We start from the raw sequence: 16422 nt of genomic DNA on the forward strand, positions 1-16422 counted from the left end.
TTGTGGGTATTATGCTAAGTGTAATAAGTCTGACTAGAAAGACAAATACCCCATGAGTTCACTCTTATGCGGACTCTAAAACACAAAACGAATGAACAAACAAAAAGCAGGATCAGACCTATAAACACAGAGAACAAACTGATGGTTGCCTGAGGGGAGGTGGGTGAGGGGATGAACAAAATGGGTGAAGGGGAGTGGGAGATAATGGGCTTCCAGCTAATGAATGAATTAGTCACAGCACTACAAGGCACGGCATAGGGAATAGAGTCAATGGTATTGTAATAGCATTATATGGTGACAGAGGTATAGAGATGTTGAATCACTAACGTTGTACACCTGAAAAGAACGTAACATTGCGTGTCAACTGTACTCAAATAAAAACAGGCTTTTAAAATGCAAACATAAAAAATAAAAACTAAAGGGACCCCACTCCCCACGCATCACTCTACATCCAGCACCGTGCTTTATTTGCTTCGTGGTACAGAGCATTGTCTGAGATGACCTGGTTTGTATATTTACTTGTTTATTGTCCCTCTCTCCCAACCAGAATGTAAACTCCAAGAGGCCGGGTGCTGTGTCTCTCTTATTCACATCTGTCTCCCCAGCACCCATCATCCCCTGCAGAGTGCCAGGCCACAAAGAGTGCAAAATAAATATTTGTTAAATGAATGATGAGGGACAGAGGCCCTTGGGGGAGGGCATCCTAGGTCTCTACAGAATCACTTCAGCTCAGTTACGTCCATTTCTTCTTTTCTAATCATCTTTCCCTGTCCTTCAGCTTCCAGGGTTAGAGGTGAAGGCACGAAAGGAGACAGGCCCAGAGGCTGCCTGGCTGACACTTGCCCTCCGGTGTGGGTGTCGGGCAATCCCCAGCCCAGCTGAGCCGTCTAAGCTTAGGGCAAGAAGCAGGGAGGCAAATCTGTCCTGGAGCCCCCAGAAGTGAGTGGTGGGGTCCAGGCAGGCCTGGACTCTCCCCTGATTGCAGACTTGACCCTCAGAGCCGGGAGGTTCCTATCGGATCAGACGGTCCAAACTCCTCTCCCAGGAGCCAGGGCGACGCTGCTGCCAGGCCAAGACGGCAAGCCGCAGAGGGCCGGGCTCAGGGAGGGGAAGGAAGCCTTCCGCTCACTTGCAGACGCTGACCCACTCGGTGATGCGGCACTCCTCGCAGACCACGAAGCAGCACCAGTGGAAGCGGCAGTGGCAGCGCTCGCTGCGCGTCTGGCGCAGGATGTTGTGGCCGCGGCCGCAGCACATGCTACCGCAGCCGTCGGGGCCCGCGCTGCTCTTGTTGCACAGGCGGCCCACGGTGCCCGCCGAGTCCAGGCGCGGCTCGTGCTCGCAGAAGTCGGGCGACTTCTCGAAGTAGACCAGGTCGGCGGGGCTGGCGCGGCGCCGCGGCCCCGGGACGCCCGGGGCTGGCGAGGGGGCCCCCGCGGGGCCGGGCTCCAGCTGGCCACCGTTGCGGTTGTGCGGCCGGATGAGCGTGGCGCGGTGGAAGCGGCTGCGCAGCAGCGCCCCCACGGCGCGGAACTCCGGCGTCACCTGCCAGCACGTCTTGAGCTGGCAGCTGCCTGACGTGCCGTGGCACTTGCACTTCCGCCGCATGTTCTCCATCACCGCCTGCAGAGGGAGGCACGGCGAGGGGTGACGCCCGCGGTCGGCCCCACGGCCCTCCTCCCAGCGCAGGCACTGGCCTGCGAGAATCTCCTCGGAGACTTCTGAAACCGACTCCCATTGAACAGATGCAAAAGCTGAGGCCCCAAGCGGGGCAGAGTGGGGAGGCGGGCGCACAGCTCCTGAGCTAGGCAGTCGGGAGAAGAACTCCGCCTGCTCTTCTGCTGTTCTCCCATCCGCCTCCCACAAGGCCAGGTCCTGGGGGAATTCCCTCCTTCCTCCCCTCTTCTCCTTTCCCACCAGCTGCAGGGGGCCCTTGGGGCTGGAGGCTCTTGCTTCCTGAGGGGGGATCCCAGATCCTCAGGGAAATTCCCTCTCCTTCCATCCCTCAGGTGGGGGCCAGAAGCAGGGGGTTGCTGGCCCCACTGTATCCTATCCCCAAAGCCTCTGGCCTCGATCCAGGCTGTGAGTGGGGGCTGCGGGGAGGCTGAGAAAGCCCCTTTCCTTCTCTGGGCCCTGCAGCCCTTTGCAGGGAGCCTAAGGAGGGGACAGGAGCTGAGGAGTCTCCCCTTCATCCCATTATACCGGCTGGAGCTTATTCTGCCCACTGCTGAATGTCACAGTTCCTCCTAGGGAACAGTGAACACCAACCGGGGCCAAAAGCTCTACCTGAATACAGAATGGGAGCAGCCCCCAGAGAGCCAGACCCTCAGCCCAATGAAAGCGAGAAGTTCCCAAGCATCCAAGGGAGGTAGTTACAGGGGTGTGGTATACCGACCCCCTGCCCAACTCTCAACCTGCCCTAGAATCTCCTCCCAAAGGACCCCTTGACATTATCCTCATTAGAGACACTGGAGACATCTTCCTTTCCCGGGACTCCATTCCAAAACACAGCTGCAGACAGGGAGACCAGTGATCTGGGGCCCTCACACCTGGGCGGTTAGGGCCAGAAGAGAGAGACCCTGCCCTCTGAGTGTTAAAGGGCTCCGCAGCTTGTAGGTGCAGCCTGTGGTGGCAACACCATGGAGGAACGAGCCCAGGGCCTTGGCTGGCCAACGGCTCCAGAACATTCGCTTCCCACAGACAGCAGCCATTAATTAACCAGTTTAACGAGGAGTAGGAGGCACTGTTGGTATGGGCTGGGATAGCATGGGAGCTTGGGAAAAGAGCTGCACTAATAGGGCAGGGCTGGGTGGAAGCTGGATGTGACCTGAGGGTGGATATGCCTCAGTTTACTTCACCTCTAAGTCAGGATGGGAAGAGCTGAATCAGCTCCGAGTCTTTGTGGAAGGAGCTGGTGAAGCACAGGGCCGAGAGGACAGGAGAAAGGGGAGTCAGGAGGCGCAGGTGCCAGGCCGGGTGAGGGGAAGCCAGAAACGAGGCCTGAGCAGGCCAGGCAGAACCGAGAGAAGGCATAGGGGCTGAACAGCCAGAAAAGGAGGGTGCTGGGCTACCACGAAGGCTAAGGAGGCATCTTAGTGGAGGCACGCACCCAGCGCAGACGACCCTGCGGAGCAAAAGGCTCAGCTGCCTGGCGATGAATCCGCCTCTATCCCTTCCTTACCAGCTGCACCACCTTGGGCAAGCTTCTTCATCTCTCTGTACCTCACTTCCCATATCTGAACACGAGGCTGCTACTAGCACCCTCATAGGTAGTTGTAAAGATTAAAAAGGCTAATATGTGGTGTGGAGCTCCAGACGGTACCTAACACATAGTAAGCACTCAATAAATGCAAGCGATTGATTATTCCTTTCTTTCCTTTCTTCTTCTTCTTCTTCTTCTTCTTCTTCTTCTTCTTCTTCTTCTTCTTTTTCTTTTTTTTTTAATTTATGACCTTTGAGGGAGTACGAACATTCAAGGATAGGGAGAAAAAGGAGGAAGGTAACCATAACACAGGACCTCAGTGGCCCCGAGGAACCTCCCCTTGCAGGAATCCCTCATTCTGCACAGAAAGGCTGGGAGAACAGGTAGAGGGTCACAGCATAGGATAGCACAGAATCATGGAACGTTAGAGCTGGGCCAGGGCAGGGGAGACTAGGGAGCTGGATGACCCAGTTCAACCTTCTTGCTTTATAGGGGAGGCCACAGAGAGGCAGAGCAAGGCCAAGGCCCCGGAGGCCCTGTCTGCAGCCCTGTCCCCCCCTCCATCCAGTGCTCACCACAAAAAAAAAAAAGGAGCAGGCTGATCCAGGACAGGGTTTTTCTCATCCCTGGATCCCAGACTAGTCCAGTGCCTGGCACACAGTAGGTATCCAATGCATGTTTGATGACTGGATTAGGCAGGGACAATGAGAGAGTTGCTGAGTAAGGGGGGAGCTCTGGGTCCCAGAGCAAGGCCTGGGGGGAAGGGAGGAGCCCTAGGCAGAGGGATCTGGAGCAGGCCCAGGCGGATGTGGGGCTCTCACCTGCCTCCCAACTCGGTTGTTGTGGAGCCTCATGCGCGCGTGGATGTCTCTGTGAGGCTCCCGGGAGTCCAGAAAGTCCTTGGAGAAGCGCTCCCCGAAGCCCACGTCGGGGCTACAGCCGCCCCACTCCCAGGAGTCCTGCAGGCCCGGGCTGGCAGGGGGCAGGGCTGGGTGTTCCGGGACCCCGTGGCTCAGGCCCTTACCGCGCTGCAGCGCGTCCAGCTGCAGGCGGTGCAGCTTCCGACGGAAGGCCTCCTCGTCCCCGCGCCGAGAGGCGTCGCAGCCACAGGCCCTCAGTTTGCCCAGGGCGCAGGCATTGGACACCGCGTGCACTACGCCCGCTGCAGCGATGGCGTAGGCGAAGGCACTCTCTCGGAAACCTGAGGGTGGAGATCCAGGGAAAGGACTCTCAGGGGCCTCCACATTCATCCCTCTGCCCTCCCTGCCCAACCTTCTTACCACACAAAGGGGAAATGGAGGCGCAGTGTTGGGGGAAGGTCTGGGACAAGGACACAGATTCAAAGAGGGGCAGAAATCACATCAGAAGTTCTCCATGCAGGGTGGAGTGTGGGAGGTCTCCCCAGAGTCTTCTTTTGTACTTCACTCCCTGTTCCACTAACATCACCCTTAGCAAGCTCAGAATTCGTGTCTACCTCTCTCCTGTTGGGCATAAAGTATCTGGGAAACATTTCTTTTTCAGATCAGGGACTTCATCTGTTACCTCTCATGTGATATTTGCAATTTAAAAATAAGCCTGCGGAAAGAAGGCAAAATTTAAGCTAAAAAATAAATGACTAGAGATAGAATTCCAGGCCCCAGAAGATGTTCATGGGCAGAAGGGTAACTAAGAGGAGGGTGTCCTCTGACAGCTCCCGGCCCCAAGATTGCCTGCCTGGTGCCACCCCCTTAGGCTGACTGCCAGATTCAAGAGGCAGAGGAAAGAGCCAGCAGAGTTTCCCCTTTTCCTGTCCACAGGACATCCCAGAAAATCTGCTCGGAGACGGGCGTTGCCCAGCCACGCTGCCTGCAGTGGGTCTAGGTCATCTGAAGAGGTTGTTTGAGGAATGCTGGAAATAAGCCCATTGCCCTGCAGGAGTGTTGAAAATTGAGAGGGAAGGGTGAGTTAAGGCAGACACCTTCTTTTTGATGCTCTGGGGCACAAAGCCCCTGACGACCACTTGCAGGGGCCCAGGACTTGTCTACACTACTTTTCTCCTCGGTGTTCTCAGCCTGAGCCATCCTCTGGGAAGGTCTGGGCCTGTGGCAGGAGGAGGCCTACTTACAGAGGACGGTCTGCCTCCTGGCCCCACAGGCTGCTTCTTCCTTATTCTGCATCTGAGAGGGGACCAGCTAGCAGCGTTTTACAAGTTTCTGACCAGCCTCTGGAACCCAGAGAGTGTGGGCAGTGGGAGAAGAAGCCAAGAGCAATGAGAGCCTCCATATGAAAAGGAGAACTCACCTGTGCCATAGGCACCTGTTGTGGAAGCCCAGACCTGGCTGGAGATTGATGGCTTGCGGGAGGCCAGAGATTCAGAGGAAAAAAAACTCTAGATCCTTCCACCCTAGTGCTGAAGCCTGGAAGGACATGCTCTGGGAGTTCCCGTAGTCCTCAGAGAGCCAACCAGGACTGAACAGAGACTCTAGCCCAAACCTGCCCCTCACACTCACCCTCTGCATCATAGGGTCCTGTCCTCCTTTTCTTGTCTAGCCAAAACAACGAAGACGACGACGATGACAACAACAACAACAACAACAACAACAAAACTTGACAAAACGTGTAGTAGTTAAAAGTATGAACTCTCAAGCAGCCAGATTGTCTGGGTTCAAATCCTGGCTCTTCCACTTACTAAACTGTTAATAGCTACCCAACTTTGACCAAGTGACTTGACCTCTGTGCTTCGGTTTTCTCATCTGCAAGACAAGATTGTTTTTATCTGCTTCATTTTTGTCCCAAGGATTAAATTAGTTAGTAAATTTAAAGTACTTAGAAGAGCACCTTATTCATAGTAAGTACTGCACAAACATTAGCCATTATTGAGAAGTTCTTCCTGTTGTCTGACTTCACTCACTACTGCCGTAATTTTAGGCCATTGCTTCTTGTTTTCCCCAGTCGGGACAGAGCCCAGAAGCTCAAGACCCATTTTAGAATAAATCACATGGGCCACTAGAAGCCCATGAAGCAGGCTGTCCCTGTCTATCTTCTCTCTCCAGCTTGTGGCATCTCCAGACCTTTTCCGTAAGGAGCCCAGCTATGAACAGACAGGAGGGGATGAGGATTGGGCTGGAGCCTTTTAAAGGGATGTTGGGAATTGGTGGGAGCCAAAGAGGAGTAGACACTGACATGGGATGTAGGGCCCAAGAGAAATGGCAGACCTAAGTCCCTGGGGAGCACACTCTGTGTTTATCCCTTGCCTTGTAGCTGTGGAACTCTGAGCGCTTCCCTTATTGCTAGGGGAGTCATTAGCCCACTCCTAGGACAAATGGCAATACTCAGACTTCCAGAAGGAGCCCAAGCCTCAGAAATCATCTCCCCCTCCAACACACACACACACACACACACACACACACACACACACACACACTGTGCAAAAGGGGGATGCCCAAGGTCACAGGGGTTACAGAGCAGAACCAGAGCAGGACCCAGGCCCAGCTCTCTCAGCTCCCAGGCCTGGGAACTGGCTGCTAAAGGACATTTGGCTCTAGGGAAGACATGTTCCTGAGTAAGAAACCCAGCCAGCCCAATTTCCAGTTTCCATGGCCCTATCTATGCACAGCACCAAGAAAGAGCAAGAGGCTGGTCTAGGGGGATGTGCTGGGCCAACCACCATCTTCCAGGCTCTTTACATTCAGAGGCAGGCCTGGAGGAATCTGGAAAAATGTAGTCTACAGTCTACATAGAACACCCCTACCTACTCAAGGCAGCTAAAGACACCATCCCATGGCCTCTGGCAGCTGTCACAGCCACGTTTAGTGGTGACCAAGCAGGGCTTGTGTGACCACCCTCTGCTCCAACATCCAAGATTCAGAGAAGTCCAGACTGCTGGGCCTCTGCCCCCAGCTCCCACTCAGGGCCCCAGTTTCGGTCCTGGCCCCGGCTGTCTGGGGCAGACGCAGGCACTGTGCCATCTGGCCAGCTGGAGGGGGAGAGGGGTGGGGCCATGGCCAGCTGGGCTGCCTGGAGCATGGAGGGAGGGGGGGTGCTTGTTAAGACGCACAATTAGCCGTCCTGCCTTTGATCTGGGACAGGGACTGCCAGCATCTAAGTGGAGTCAGCTGCTCCTTCAGGCTGCAGCCAACGGCCAGGAAGGGGCTGGGGGAGGAGGTTTGGAGGGCAGGGGAGCATGGAGGAGAGAGGATTCAGGAGCCAGTGGGAACCAGGAGGGGTCAGAGAAGCTTGAGCCCCGCCTATTTGAGTCAAAGAGGGAGGGAAGGGGAGAGATCTGGTCACCATTCCCTCCATGCATATAATCTGTGCATGCTCATGTGCCTGGCCTGAGAGAGAGGAAGAGGTTGTGTGCATGTGGGAACACTTAGGGGTGACACTGAATGTGGCTACACGTTTGTACAAACAAAGGTAGGTATCTGTGTGTGTGTGTGTGTGTGTGTGTGTGTGTGTACATGTGAGTTTCATTTCTTGGACTAGTCCATTGTGCCACTCACCTCTGGACACATGGTGGGAGCTTGGGAGGCAGTATGGTAGGGGGTTGAGTGCAATCTCTAAAGACAGCTGGCCTGCATTTGAGTCCTGGCTCTATAGCTCACTTACAAGCTGTGTGACTAATGGCAAGCTACCCAACCTCTCTTAGCTTCATTTGTAAAATGAAGATACTAATAAGACCTATCGCATGGGGATTGTTCGAGGATGTTAAAGTACAGATAAAGTGCTTTAGAACAGTGCCAGACAAACAGCAAGTACTTAATAAGTATTAGCGAATTCACTGGGTGCTATTAGAATAATGGAACTTTAGGTGATCCTGGGATATAATTGCCTGTGCCTCTTCTCCTCATCTGAGTGCCACCACACACCCCACGCCTGGAGGCCTAGCCATAAAACCAAGACTCCTCAAGGATGAATGTAAAAGAGAGGTGGGAGAAGAAAGAACCAGAGCCTTGGAGAACAGAGGCCAGACTCTCAAACTGTGGGCTTCCATTGGGCTGAGAACCCTGCTTGCTATAGAGCCTCATGCCCCCTCTTTCCACCCATTCCAGATGGGTCTGGGCCCTGCCTTCCCAAGCTTGTCCACTCCAGGTGCTCAAGCACTCTTCTCTCCTTCACTGGAATTCCATCCCTTCAGCCCAACCCATTTTCAGGGAGATGTCAGGACAATTAGATGGCGGTAACAGTATTAAGGTGGCAGGTCCCAGGGACCACCTCCTCCCTGCAGTCTCTGAATTTTAAACATGGCAGAGTGCACCTTGAAGAGAATCCCACTGGCAGTCTGGGTTGGAAGAGCGGTCAGCAACCAGTACTCCACTTGGGGGAAACAGGTCACCTGACCCCACATGGGACAATTCATAACTTGAAAAGAAGGGGAACTGGGGGAAGGACCCCATCCAGGGGAATGGCTGCCACCAAGAGTGGCCCCATGGAATTCAAATTTAGGTAGTCCTCGAAGTGATGGGCCAAGATGGACAGCGACATAACCCCAGAGGAGGGTGAACACAGATACCAAGAGAGGGCTGTAATGGTAGCCCCTGGAAAGAGAGAGTGGCAATTTCTTCCAGAAGCCTAGAGTCCCCTCCGAGGAGGGACAGGTAGAAAATGGGATGTCTCAATGCAGGAGCAAAAGCCACATAGGTAGGACCGTGTTCCAAGGCCAAAGGAAAGAGCCCAGCCCCCCAGCCAGAGCCCGGCCGGCCGCAGCTGTCCCGCCCCTCCCCACGCGCTGGGCGCTGCCCCGCCCTGGCTAGCCCCGGCAAGTCTCCCCCCCTCCACCCCTAACCTCTCCCCCTACCAGTCCCCCCAGCTCACCTCCCGCTTATTAAACTGCAGGTGAACCCGGGAGCGCCTGGCACCGCGCCAACCCCGCGTGCTTCCACCGCTCTGAACTCACCCTTGAGCTTCAAAGACCCCACGTCCTCCACCAGGCCACACGGGCCTCAAGCGGGCGAAGTAATCAGGACGCGTGGGCGCGCTCCATCTAGAGGGGGCAGGAGGCCCAGAGGGGAACTGGGGACACCGTGGCCGGGAAGAGGGATGAAGAGCTTGTCTTGCCTTGCCTCATCTGGAGCGGCAGGGGTGAGAACCTCAGCGCCTATTCAAACCCCCGCGAGCAAAACCCAAAGCAAGGCCTCCGGTGTCCTCACCTCCCGGGCCCGGGTGCTGGAGGGAAAACGGGGCGTCGGGGAGCGCACGGGTGACCTAGAAACACGGAGTGGGAGCAGGCGCGCGGCGGCGGCGAGCGCCGGCCGGGCCCAGCCCGGGCAGGAGAGAGGCACGGGTCTGTCACTTGGCGTGGGCGAGCGCTGGCCGACCGGGGAGGGGCGCCCCGCCGGGGGTCCCGGGCAGCCGCAGACTGACGGCTGGCCGGGCTCGGGTGCGGCAGGGCGGGCGGGGCGGGAGCGCGGGGCAGGGGCGGGGGGGGGGGGGTGCCCCTTGGAGAGCCGCGCGGCCCGGGCCGGGAGCCGTCTGCCGCGGCCCGCGGGGATTAGTTCGCGGCTGCATGCCGCCACACGCGTCGGGCTGGGCTCGGCCGGGTAGAAACAGCGCCCCGGGCGCGCGGGGGAGGGAGGTGGGGAGGGCGCGCGGGGGCGGGGCGGGCGGCCTGGGGCTGGGCTGGAGGAGGTGGCGGTGGCCCCTGACTTGGGGGCCAAGGGGATGCAAGCAGGGGTCCTGGTGAAAAGGGAAAGGCCCCGGCTTGCCGAGTTCTTTCCGGAATAGGGTGCTTTAGAGTCTGACTCTCCTAGAAGCTTCTGGACCCCAAGGGCACAGAATATAGGGGTACAACTCCTCCTCCACTGGGCAAGAAAATTGGACAAGTCTCACAGTGCCAGGTCCCCACACTGTCCCACTCAAGCAGCTGAGAGGAGAGATGGATAACGCCTGTCTTCCCCCAAAAGGCCTGAGGCAAGGCCTAAGGTACCAGGGCAGGAGACGGGTGGGAACAGAAATGAGTGACAAGGCCTCCTGCCATCTCCAACCCTAAGGGTTGTCAGGGTAGGCCCTGGGTCACTCAGAAGTCACAGAGGGAGGACAGGGAGAAGCTGTGGCTTCTCTGGGCTGTGAGAGGAAGAGGGATTGGCAGGGCGGTCGGGCCTGCTGGGCAGGAGGCGGGCACACACCCAGTGCCTCTGATTCAGAGAAGGTTTTCGGGGGCGGTGAGAATGACACAGAGGCTGGTGGTGTACCTTGCCGGGAAGAGCTTCTGCAGAAGTACAGACATTTTACCTGCCCCAGCTTCCCTCACCTACCCCATTTGGCAAAAGTCCTCCCTACTGACTCTGGGTACTTTATCACGGGCTCTCCATCCCAAGTGTTGTTTACTAGAGGGTAGAGGGTAAACTGAGGAAGGTAACAGATACGGATATTTCCCAGGCTTGAGATATACAGTGTCAATGACCAGGCAGGATAACCCAGGAGTCAACTCTCGGGCACGGAACCTGCTACGGTCAGCCCACCCAGTGCAGGCTGGAGACACATCTTCCCCGTTTGGCTGGCCCCCACGGACTGTCCAAGACCAGAAAGAAGCAGAAGAGCAGCATGGTTGGTAGATGGGCACCTGGGGAGGTTGCCAGCTTGAGGCAGTGGGGATGGTTGGCAGATAGCTTTGGGGGTGGGGTGCTGAATGGGGTGGGCAGAAGGGCAAGGGCGAGGGGCAGCTACCTCTGCTGAAGATGGGACTCTCATAGGGGATCTTGTTTCGAGTCTCGAGACTAGAGCAGTTCCAGCGCTGGTCCCGGAACTGGTGCTGGCACTCGTGGATGGCGATCTGGATGCCCTGGATGGCTGAGGCAGCCACGTCGGGGTGCCGCACACACACTTCCATCTGCCGCCTACTCAGGCCCGGCAACGTTAGGCACACCGTGTTGGCATTGAGCACAGGCTCCGGGGGGAGGCGGAGGCCCAGAATGTCGTTGGGTGCAGACCTGCAGGTGTGGGGGTTGGGTGTGGGTGAGTGTTTTGGGGAGCTAGGAGGGCCCCATTCAACAAGTTACACTCAGTCCCAAAGGCCACAGTTCCTCTTCTCCAACGCCTGCTTCTGAAGGTTTGGCCCATCATGTGTATTCCTAAAGCACTCTCCTGTCCTTGATCCTCTCATTTCCTCCAACACCACCCAGCCAACCGCACACCCACACAGGTTCACGTGTAAATGGACACACATCCGAAATGCCTGCGTACACGGTATTTCATAAGTACATCCCCAGGCATAGATGCTCACATATGTAGCGATCCCCAGGAGACCACTCCCAAGACATGTTTCAGACAGTCACATTCACACAGACACACTGCTGCACACATGGAGATGGCCACCCAGACCCAGGAACACTTCCACGCATGCACGCTTCAGTCAGGCATAGTTATACACACGTACACAAAGACACTCACAAGCATACACACGTGTTCATCTTAACATACACTGATCCAGAAGCTCGCACATTCACACATATGTGGACACACAGACTGCTATTTAACAACATAGCTTGCAGGGCTCACAATATCACACACACACACACACACACACACACACACACACACACACTGAGAACCCTTCCAGCTGCAGTGTCACAGTGACCCCCACCTGAACTACTCCCTTCCAGCCCCCAACCCATGCCCCTGTCTGGGAGAGATCTCCAAGGAGGAGCAACGCAGTCTGAGCTTACTCCTGGGGTAGGGGTGCATTCCCCTGGCCTGGCATGGACTCCAGGTTGGCACTTGCTCCCCTCCACACACACACACACCTCCTCTTCCAGTAGCCATCACTTTCCTGGGCACTGCCTTGCCTCCCTGGACTGCCCATACTCTGTCACCAGTTCAGCCCCCTCCTGTGAGGGCACTGTCTTTCATTGGGCACCAGCTCTTTCCTGAGACACTGTCCCTCCCTCCTTCCAGGGTCCCCTGCCCCAGCGGGAACGCCGGAGGCCCCCGTGGCTGGGGGTCCCAGCTCTCCAGGAGGGCGGGGCGTAAGGTGAGGGCTCACCTGGGCACGGCGGCAGCCAGCAGCAGTAAGAACAGGAGCGCGCAGAGCGCGGGCCGCGGCTGGGGCCGAGGTCGGAGCCGCAGCCAGGGGCAAGGGTGGGTGCTGCCCATGGCGCGCGGGCCGTGACGGGCCAGGAGTGGGGGGCTCACAGCCCGGCGGGACCGGCGAGCCAGGGGCGACGGCGCATGATCCGCGGGGGTCGGGGCGGCTGCGACACGGAGCTCCGACTCGGGTCACGGCTCCGAGAGCAGACGGCGCCCGCCTCCCCGCTCCATGGGGCAGCGCCCCCGGGCACCGCCCTCGGGGTGGGGGGGCGGGCGGGCGCACCGGGCACCTCCTGGCACAGGGGTCCGGGGAATTTCCCGAGGCCCCCCTGCGACAACTCCCGGTGCCTCTCGAGGGTAAGGGGGGCCCGGAGGTGCTGCGGGCTGGGGATGAGAGGCTGGGTGCCGGGGAGCCCCCCAGAGCAGCGCCACGAGCCTGTGCTTCCGAGGGCGTGCGAGGAGGGCGGGGGCGGGGGGGCGGGTGGTGTTGAAGGGGGGACGGCGCTGTTTGTGCCCGGCCCCACCGCCCAGAGAGTGAGTGACTGTCCCGGCTCAGGGAACTCTACCGCCTCCCCTTTCCTCCCCCCCCCCCCCCCCCCCCCCGCAGAGTGTCTCAGGGCTCTACCCCAGGTGACGTCACTACGGGGGGTGGAGGCGTGTATGGGTCCTGAGGCCACAGCGCCCTTAGGCTCCGGACTCGGGGTGGAAGCGGCGGGTGCAGAGGGCTGGGGAAGGAGAGGTGTTGGGGTCTGTGCGCGCGTGCACGTGGAGATGCCAGTGCCGGGCGCGCTGGTTTGTGTGAGAAGGTGTGTGTTACTGCGAAGTGTGTGTGTCTGGCTGAGACACAGCTGTCGGGGAGCGGTCCTCCCCAATATACACACCTGCAGGGACTGGAGGGGAGGGGCTGGCCCCCCCCTGCCCGCCTCTCCCACCTCAGGAGGGACTTCCCAGGCTTGGCTGGTGTAGCAGGTGGGGGGGGGGGTGTCCTGTAAAGGGGTTTGGCAGCCTCCGGATTTTGCTCTTCTTCCTTGTGTGACCTTAAACAGGTGCCTCGTGCTCACTGAGCCACCCTCTGCCCTTTCGTGAAATGAGGTTACTGAGGCTCACCTCATCTGATCAGTGAGCCAATGAAGGTCAAAGTGCTGGGACTCCAGTAAATGTCTGGGAGCAGAACTCCCTGGGGTGACACACCCTGGGAGAGGTATTAGAGAGCCTTCTAATCCCAAAAGTGTGTATTTTGTCCCCTTTTATTTCTTAAGAAAATGAGGCTCAGAGAGGGCCATGACTTACTCAAGGTCACACAGCAAATGAAGAGCTGGAATCCAACCCAGTCCTCTTGACTCTGAGCACAGCAGCAGTGGCCCCAACACTGAGCGCTCCTTGCCTGGGCCTTCCTGCAGATGCTCCAGATCTTGCCTGGCCCTTGCTACCTGTACTTGGTTCTCTGGGAGCCACCCAAAACCGGACTCCTGACCCAGGCCCATTCCTCTCTGGGATTCCTTCATGTCCTCTCGCCCCAGCTGAACACTACAGCCAGGCAAGGACCTGAGGAAACATCAGGCTGGGGACAGAGGCTCCAGCTTCTGTTTCTGGTTCTAACCTGGGCCCCGATAGTGAATCCTATTCCCACTGTGGCCTTAGCATCCTCCTCTGTACAATGGGCACAAGCCTCTCACTCTACTACACACATACCTCCCTCCCAACCTCATTGCCCTCTCCCGGTTTAAGGACAAACTACCGGGAGACTCTGGGCTCTGAGACCAAAGGGGCCCGTTCCTGGAATTGCCCATCCCTGGGGAATTGGAGGAGAGGGGTGGGGCTTTCCCTGTACCCAGACTGTCAGGTGGTGGGGGCAGCCCGAGCAACAGCAGGCTGACGGCATCCTCCCCCCTCCTTTCCCCCCATCTCTGCCGGCAGCCACCGCAGCTGTCAGGAATTAAGGGCTTGAGGCTGCTGGGGGTGGGGGTGGGGCAATGGGGGGAGCAGTCTGGCTGGACAGCAGGAAAACAGCCGGGGGCAGGAAGCAGTCTGCGTCAGCCAGAGCCTTGTTTGACCCCAGCCGCCCCCTGCCCTCCCCACTCTCCTTCACCATGCTGCAGGACAGGGACAGCTTGGGACTAGAGTTTGGGGAGGGTTTGGGGTATGGGGAAGGATAGGGCAGGACCAGACTTAGCACAGGAAGGTAGGCAGGAGCCTGAGGTGGGAGAGGGCACCACAGGGACAAGCCAGGCTGTTGGGGAAACTGAGACCCAGAAACGATTAGGAAGAGGCCCAACCTGGGACAGGGAATGGCTTCATAATCCAGCTTGCAGACCTCCTTACTCCCCAGATACAGCTCACACTAGCCTTTCCAGGCTTGATGCCTCATCATAGGTATCCTCTGGGGTATGCCATTGTGGGGAATACTGATTCCCGGTCCAATGCAGCTGAATCAGCCTGTCGGGGGGGAAGGCCTGGGGGTCTGCATTTCTAGCAGTATCCCAAGTGATTTTCATGAGGACCACATTTGGGAAATTCTGCTGACCTGCTTGAGGGGCTGATTTCTTTTTCCTTTGACCTGCCTCTGCCAAGGGGAGGTCTCTTTGCTCCCCCACCCTCTAACAGCTCAAGAAATACAGAGGTGTAAAAGAGAGGGAGAAGTCCCTTTCTTTGAAAATCCCAGGAGGCAAGTAATGATTCTCAAGCCTTGTTTGCACTGGGACGTAGTTCTGGCCTGATGTCATGAGGGTCTAAAAGTGCCCAAGCCTGGGGCACTTCTCAGTGCAGAGAGGAGCGGGCATATGTAGGCACAGGGGCCTTGGCATATGCGGAGATGAGGCCCAGAAAGAGTGTGTGACTGGAGCCCCAGTCCCAAATGACCCCTGCCATGGGCAAGCCCCTATCAGCAACCCCCAGACCCCACCCTGGCCCTGCCCTTGGCTCTGGCCCTCAGCCCAGCCCCAGCCCCCGCAGCCGCCAGCTGAGACCACAATTACAGGGGCCACTGGGGGTGGGGGGGGGGCACCAGAGATGAAAGGCAGCTCAGAGAATGGTTCCAGCTGTGGCAACCCTGGAGGAGGTTACAGGGAAGGGAGGGCTAGAGGAGGCACCAGGGTGAGAACAGGTGGGACTCTCACAGCCCCAACCCGGACCAGGCCAAGCTCAGTCCTGATGTTCTGCAAGAGAACATCTTGGTGAAGAGGAGGGGAAAGCAGCCCCAGACCGAGAAAAGAGCTTTTTATCCCATCCTTCAGGCCTCAGGGACCAGTGCCCCTCAGCAAGATAAGGGGGGATAACTGGCTGCTTTAGTCCCCCAAACTCCTAGTGTATTTGGTCATTGGAAGGAAGGGGAAATGAGCCCTTGGCCTTAGGCTGATCCTGGGCCTTCCAGCAGCTTCCCCACCCATCTGCCTGCATTCTCGCTGTCCCTGATGTGGTCATGCACACATCTGGGGCGCCTCTGTGCTCTTCCCCCATGTCCCTGGTACCACATGTCCCCCACCACTCAGCCAGCAGGGAACCTTCATGGCTCAGACTGTGCCTGGGGCTGAGCAGCTGGGTAAGCAAGGGGGTTGGGGGGGGGCGTATTTCTGAGCTCTGCTTCCAGCCTTCTTCCCAGGCAGCAGTGCAAGAGCACAGAGCCATCTCTGAGCTTAAAGATGACCAAAATAATGTTCAAAATGGTGCCTCTCAGGCCAAGGCTCTCACCCTTCACAGAAGGCGGTTCCCAGACTCCTGCTGAGCTTGGTCAGGGAAAATGGACCACCAACATGAGACCATCGGTTTGAAGATTGCAGTGCTCTCTTCCAGTGTACTAAAAAGCTATCAGGCACCCCCATTCCATGACGGGAGAACTGAGGCTTGGAGAAATTAATTGACTTGATCAAGGTCAAGCTGGCAAACTAGGCCTTTCCTCACTGTTATCATGTTACTTCCTCTGAATTCCTTTTCACCTGCTTGGGGTGGTGTCAGTTCATGCCACTGTCTTAGTTTCCTTCTCTGGCTCATGGGGGAGTCTAGCATCACCTACTCCACACCACGCACCAAGACCTGGCAATAGACACTGGGACGCAGGCGTCCGCCCCTAGGTCTGGGTCAGCCCAGAGGTCTGAGACAGTCTGGAACCCTAGAAGCTTGGCCCAAGCTGGTCTGTGGGTCTCCTTGCTTCCTTTCATCCTACCCTCTCCTGTCCAAGGCTCTCTGAGTTCCCCAGATGCTTGCAGGTCCTGTCTCTTGGT

The 16422-nt window shown here is 57.5% G+C and overlaps 1 protein-coding gene across 1 annotated transcript; it reads right to left on the reverse strand.

Annotated features, from left to right (window-relative positions):
* Positions 1-506: 506 nt before the first annotated feature.
* Positions 507-12657, reverse strand: WNT10A (Wnt family member 10A). Its single transcript, XM_060623619.3, has 4 exons — positions 12162-12657; positions 10847-11109; positions 4024-4403; positions 507-1623 (listed from the first exon to the last, which is right to left on the reverse strand). Exons 1-4 carry the CDS (start codon positions 12269-12271, stop codon positions 1126-1128), a joined length of 1251 nt encoding a protein of 416 aa, XP_060479602.1. The 5' UTR covers positions 12272-12657; the 3' UTR covers positions 507-1125.
* Positions 12658-16422: the final 3765 nt, after the last annotated feature.

This window comes from Panthera onca, chromosome C1, assembly GCF_046562875.1.
Source record: "Panthera onca isolate mPanOnc1 chromosome C1, mPanOnc1 haplotype 2, whole genome shotgun sequence".
Taxonomy (NCBI): domain Eukaryota; kingdom Metazoa; phylum Chordata; class Mammalia; order Carnivora; family Felidae; genus Panthera; species Panthera onca.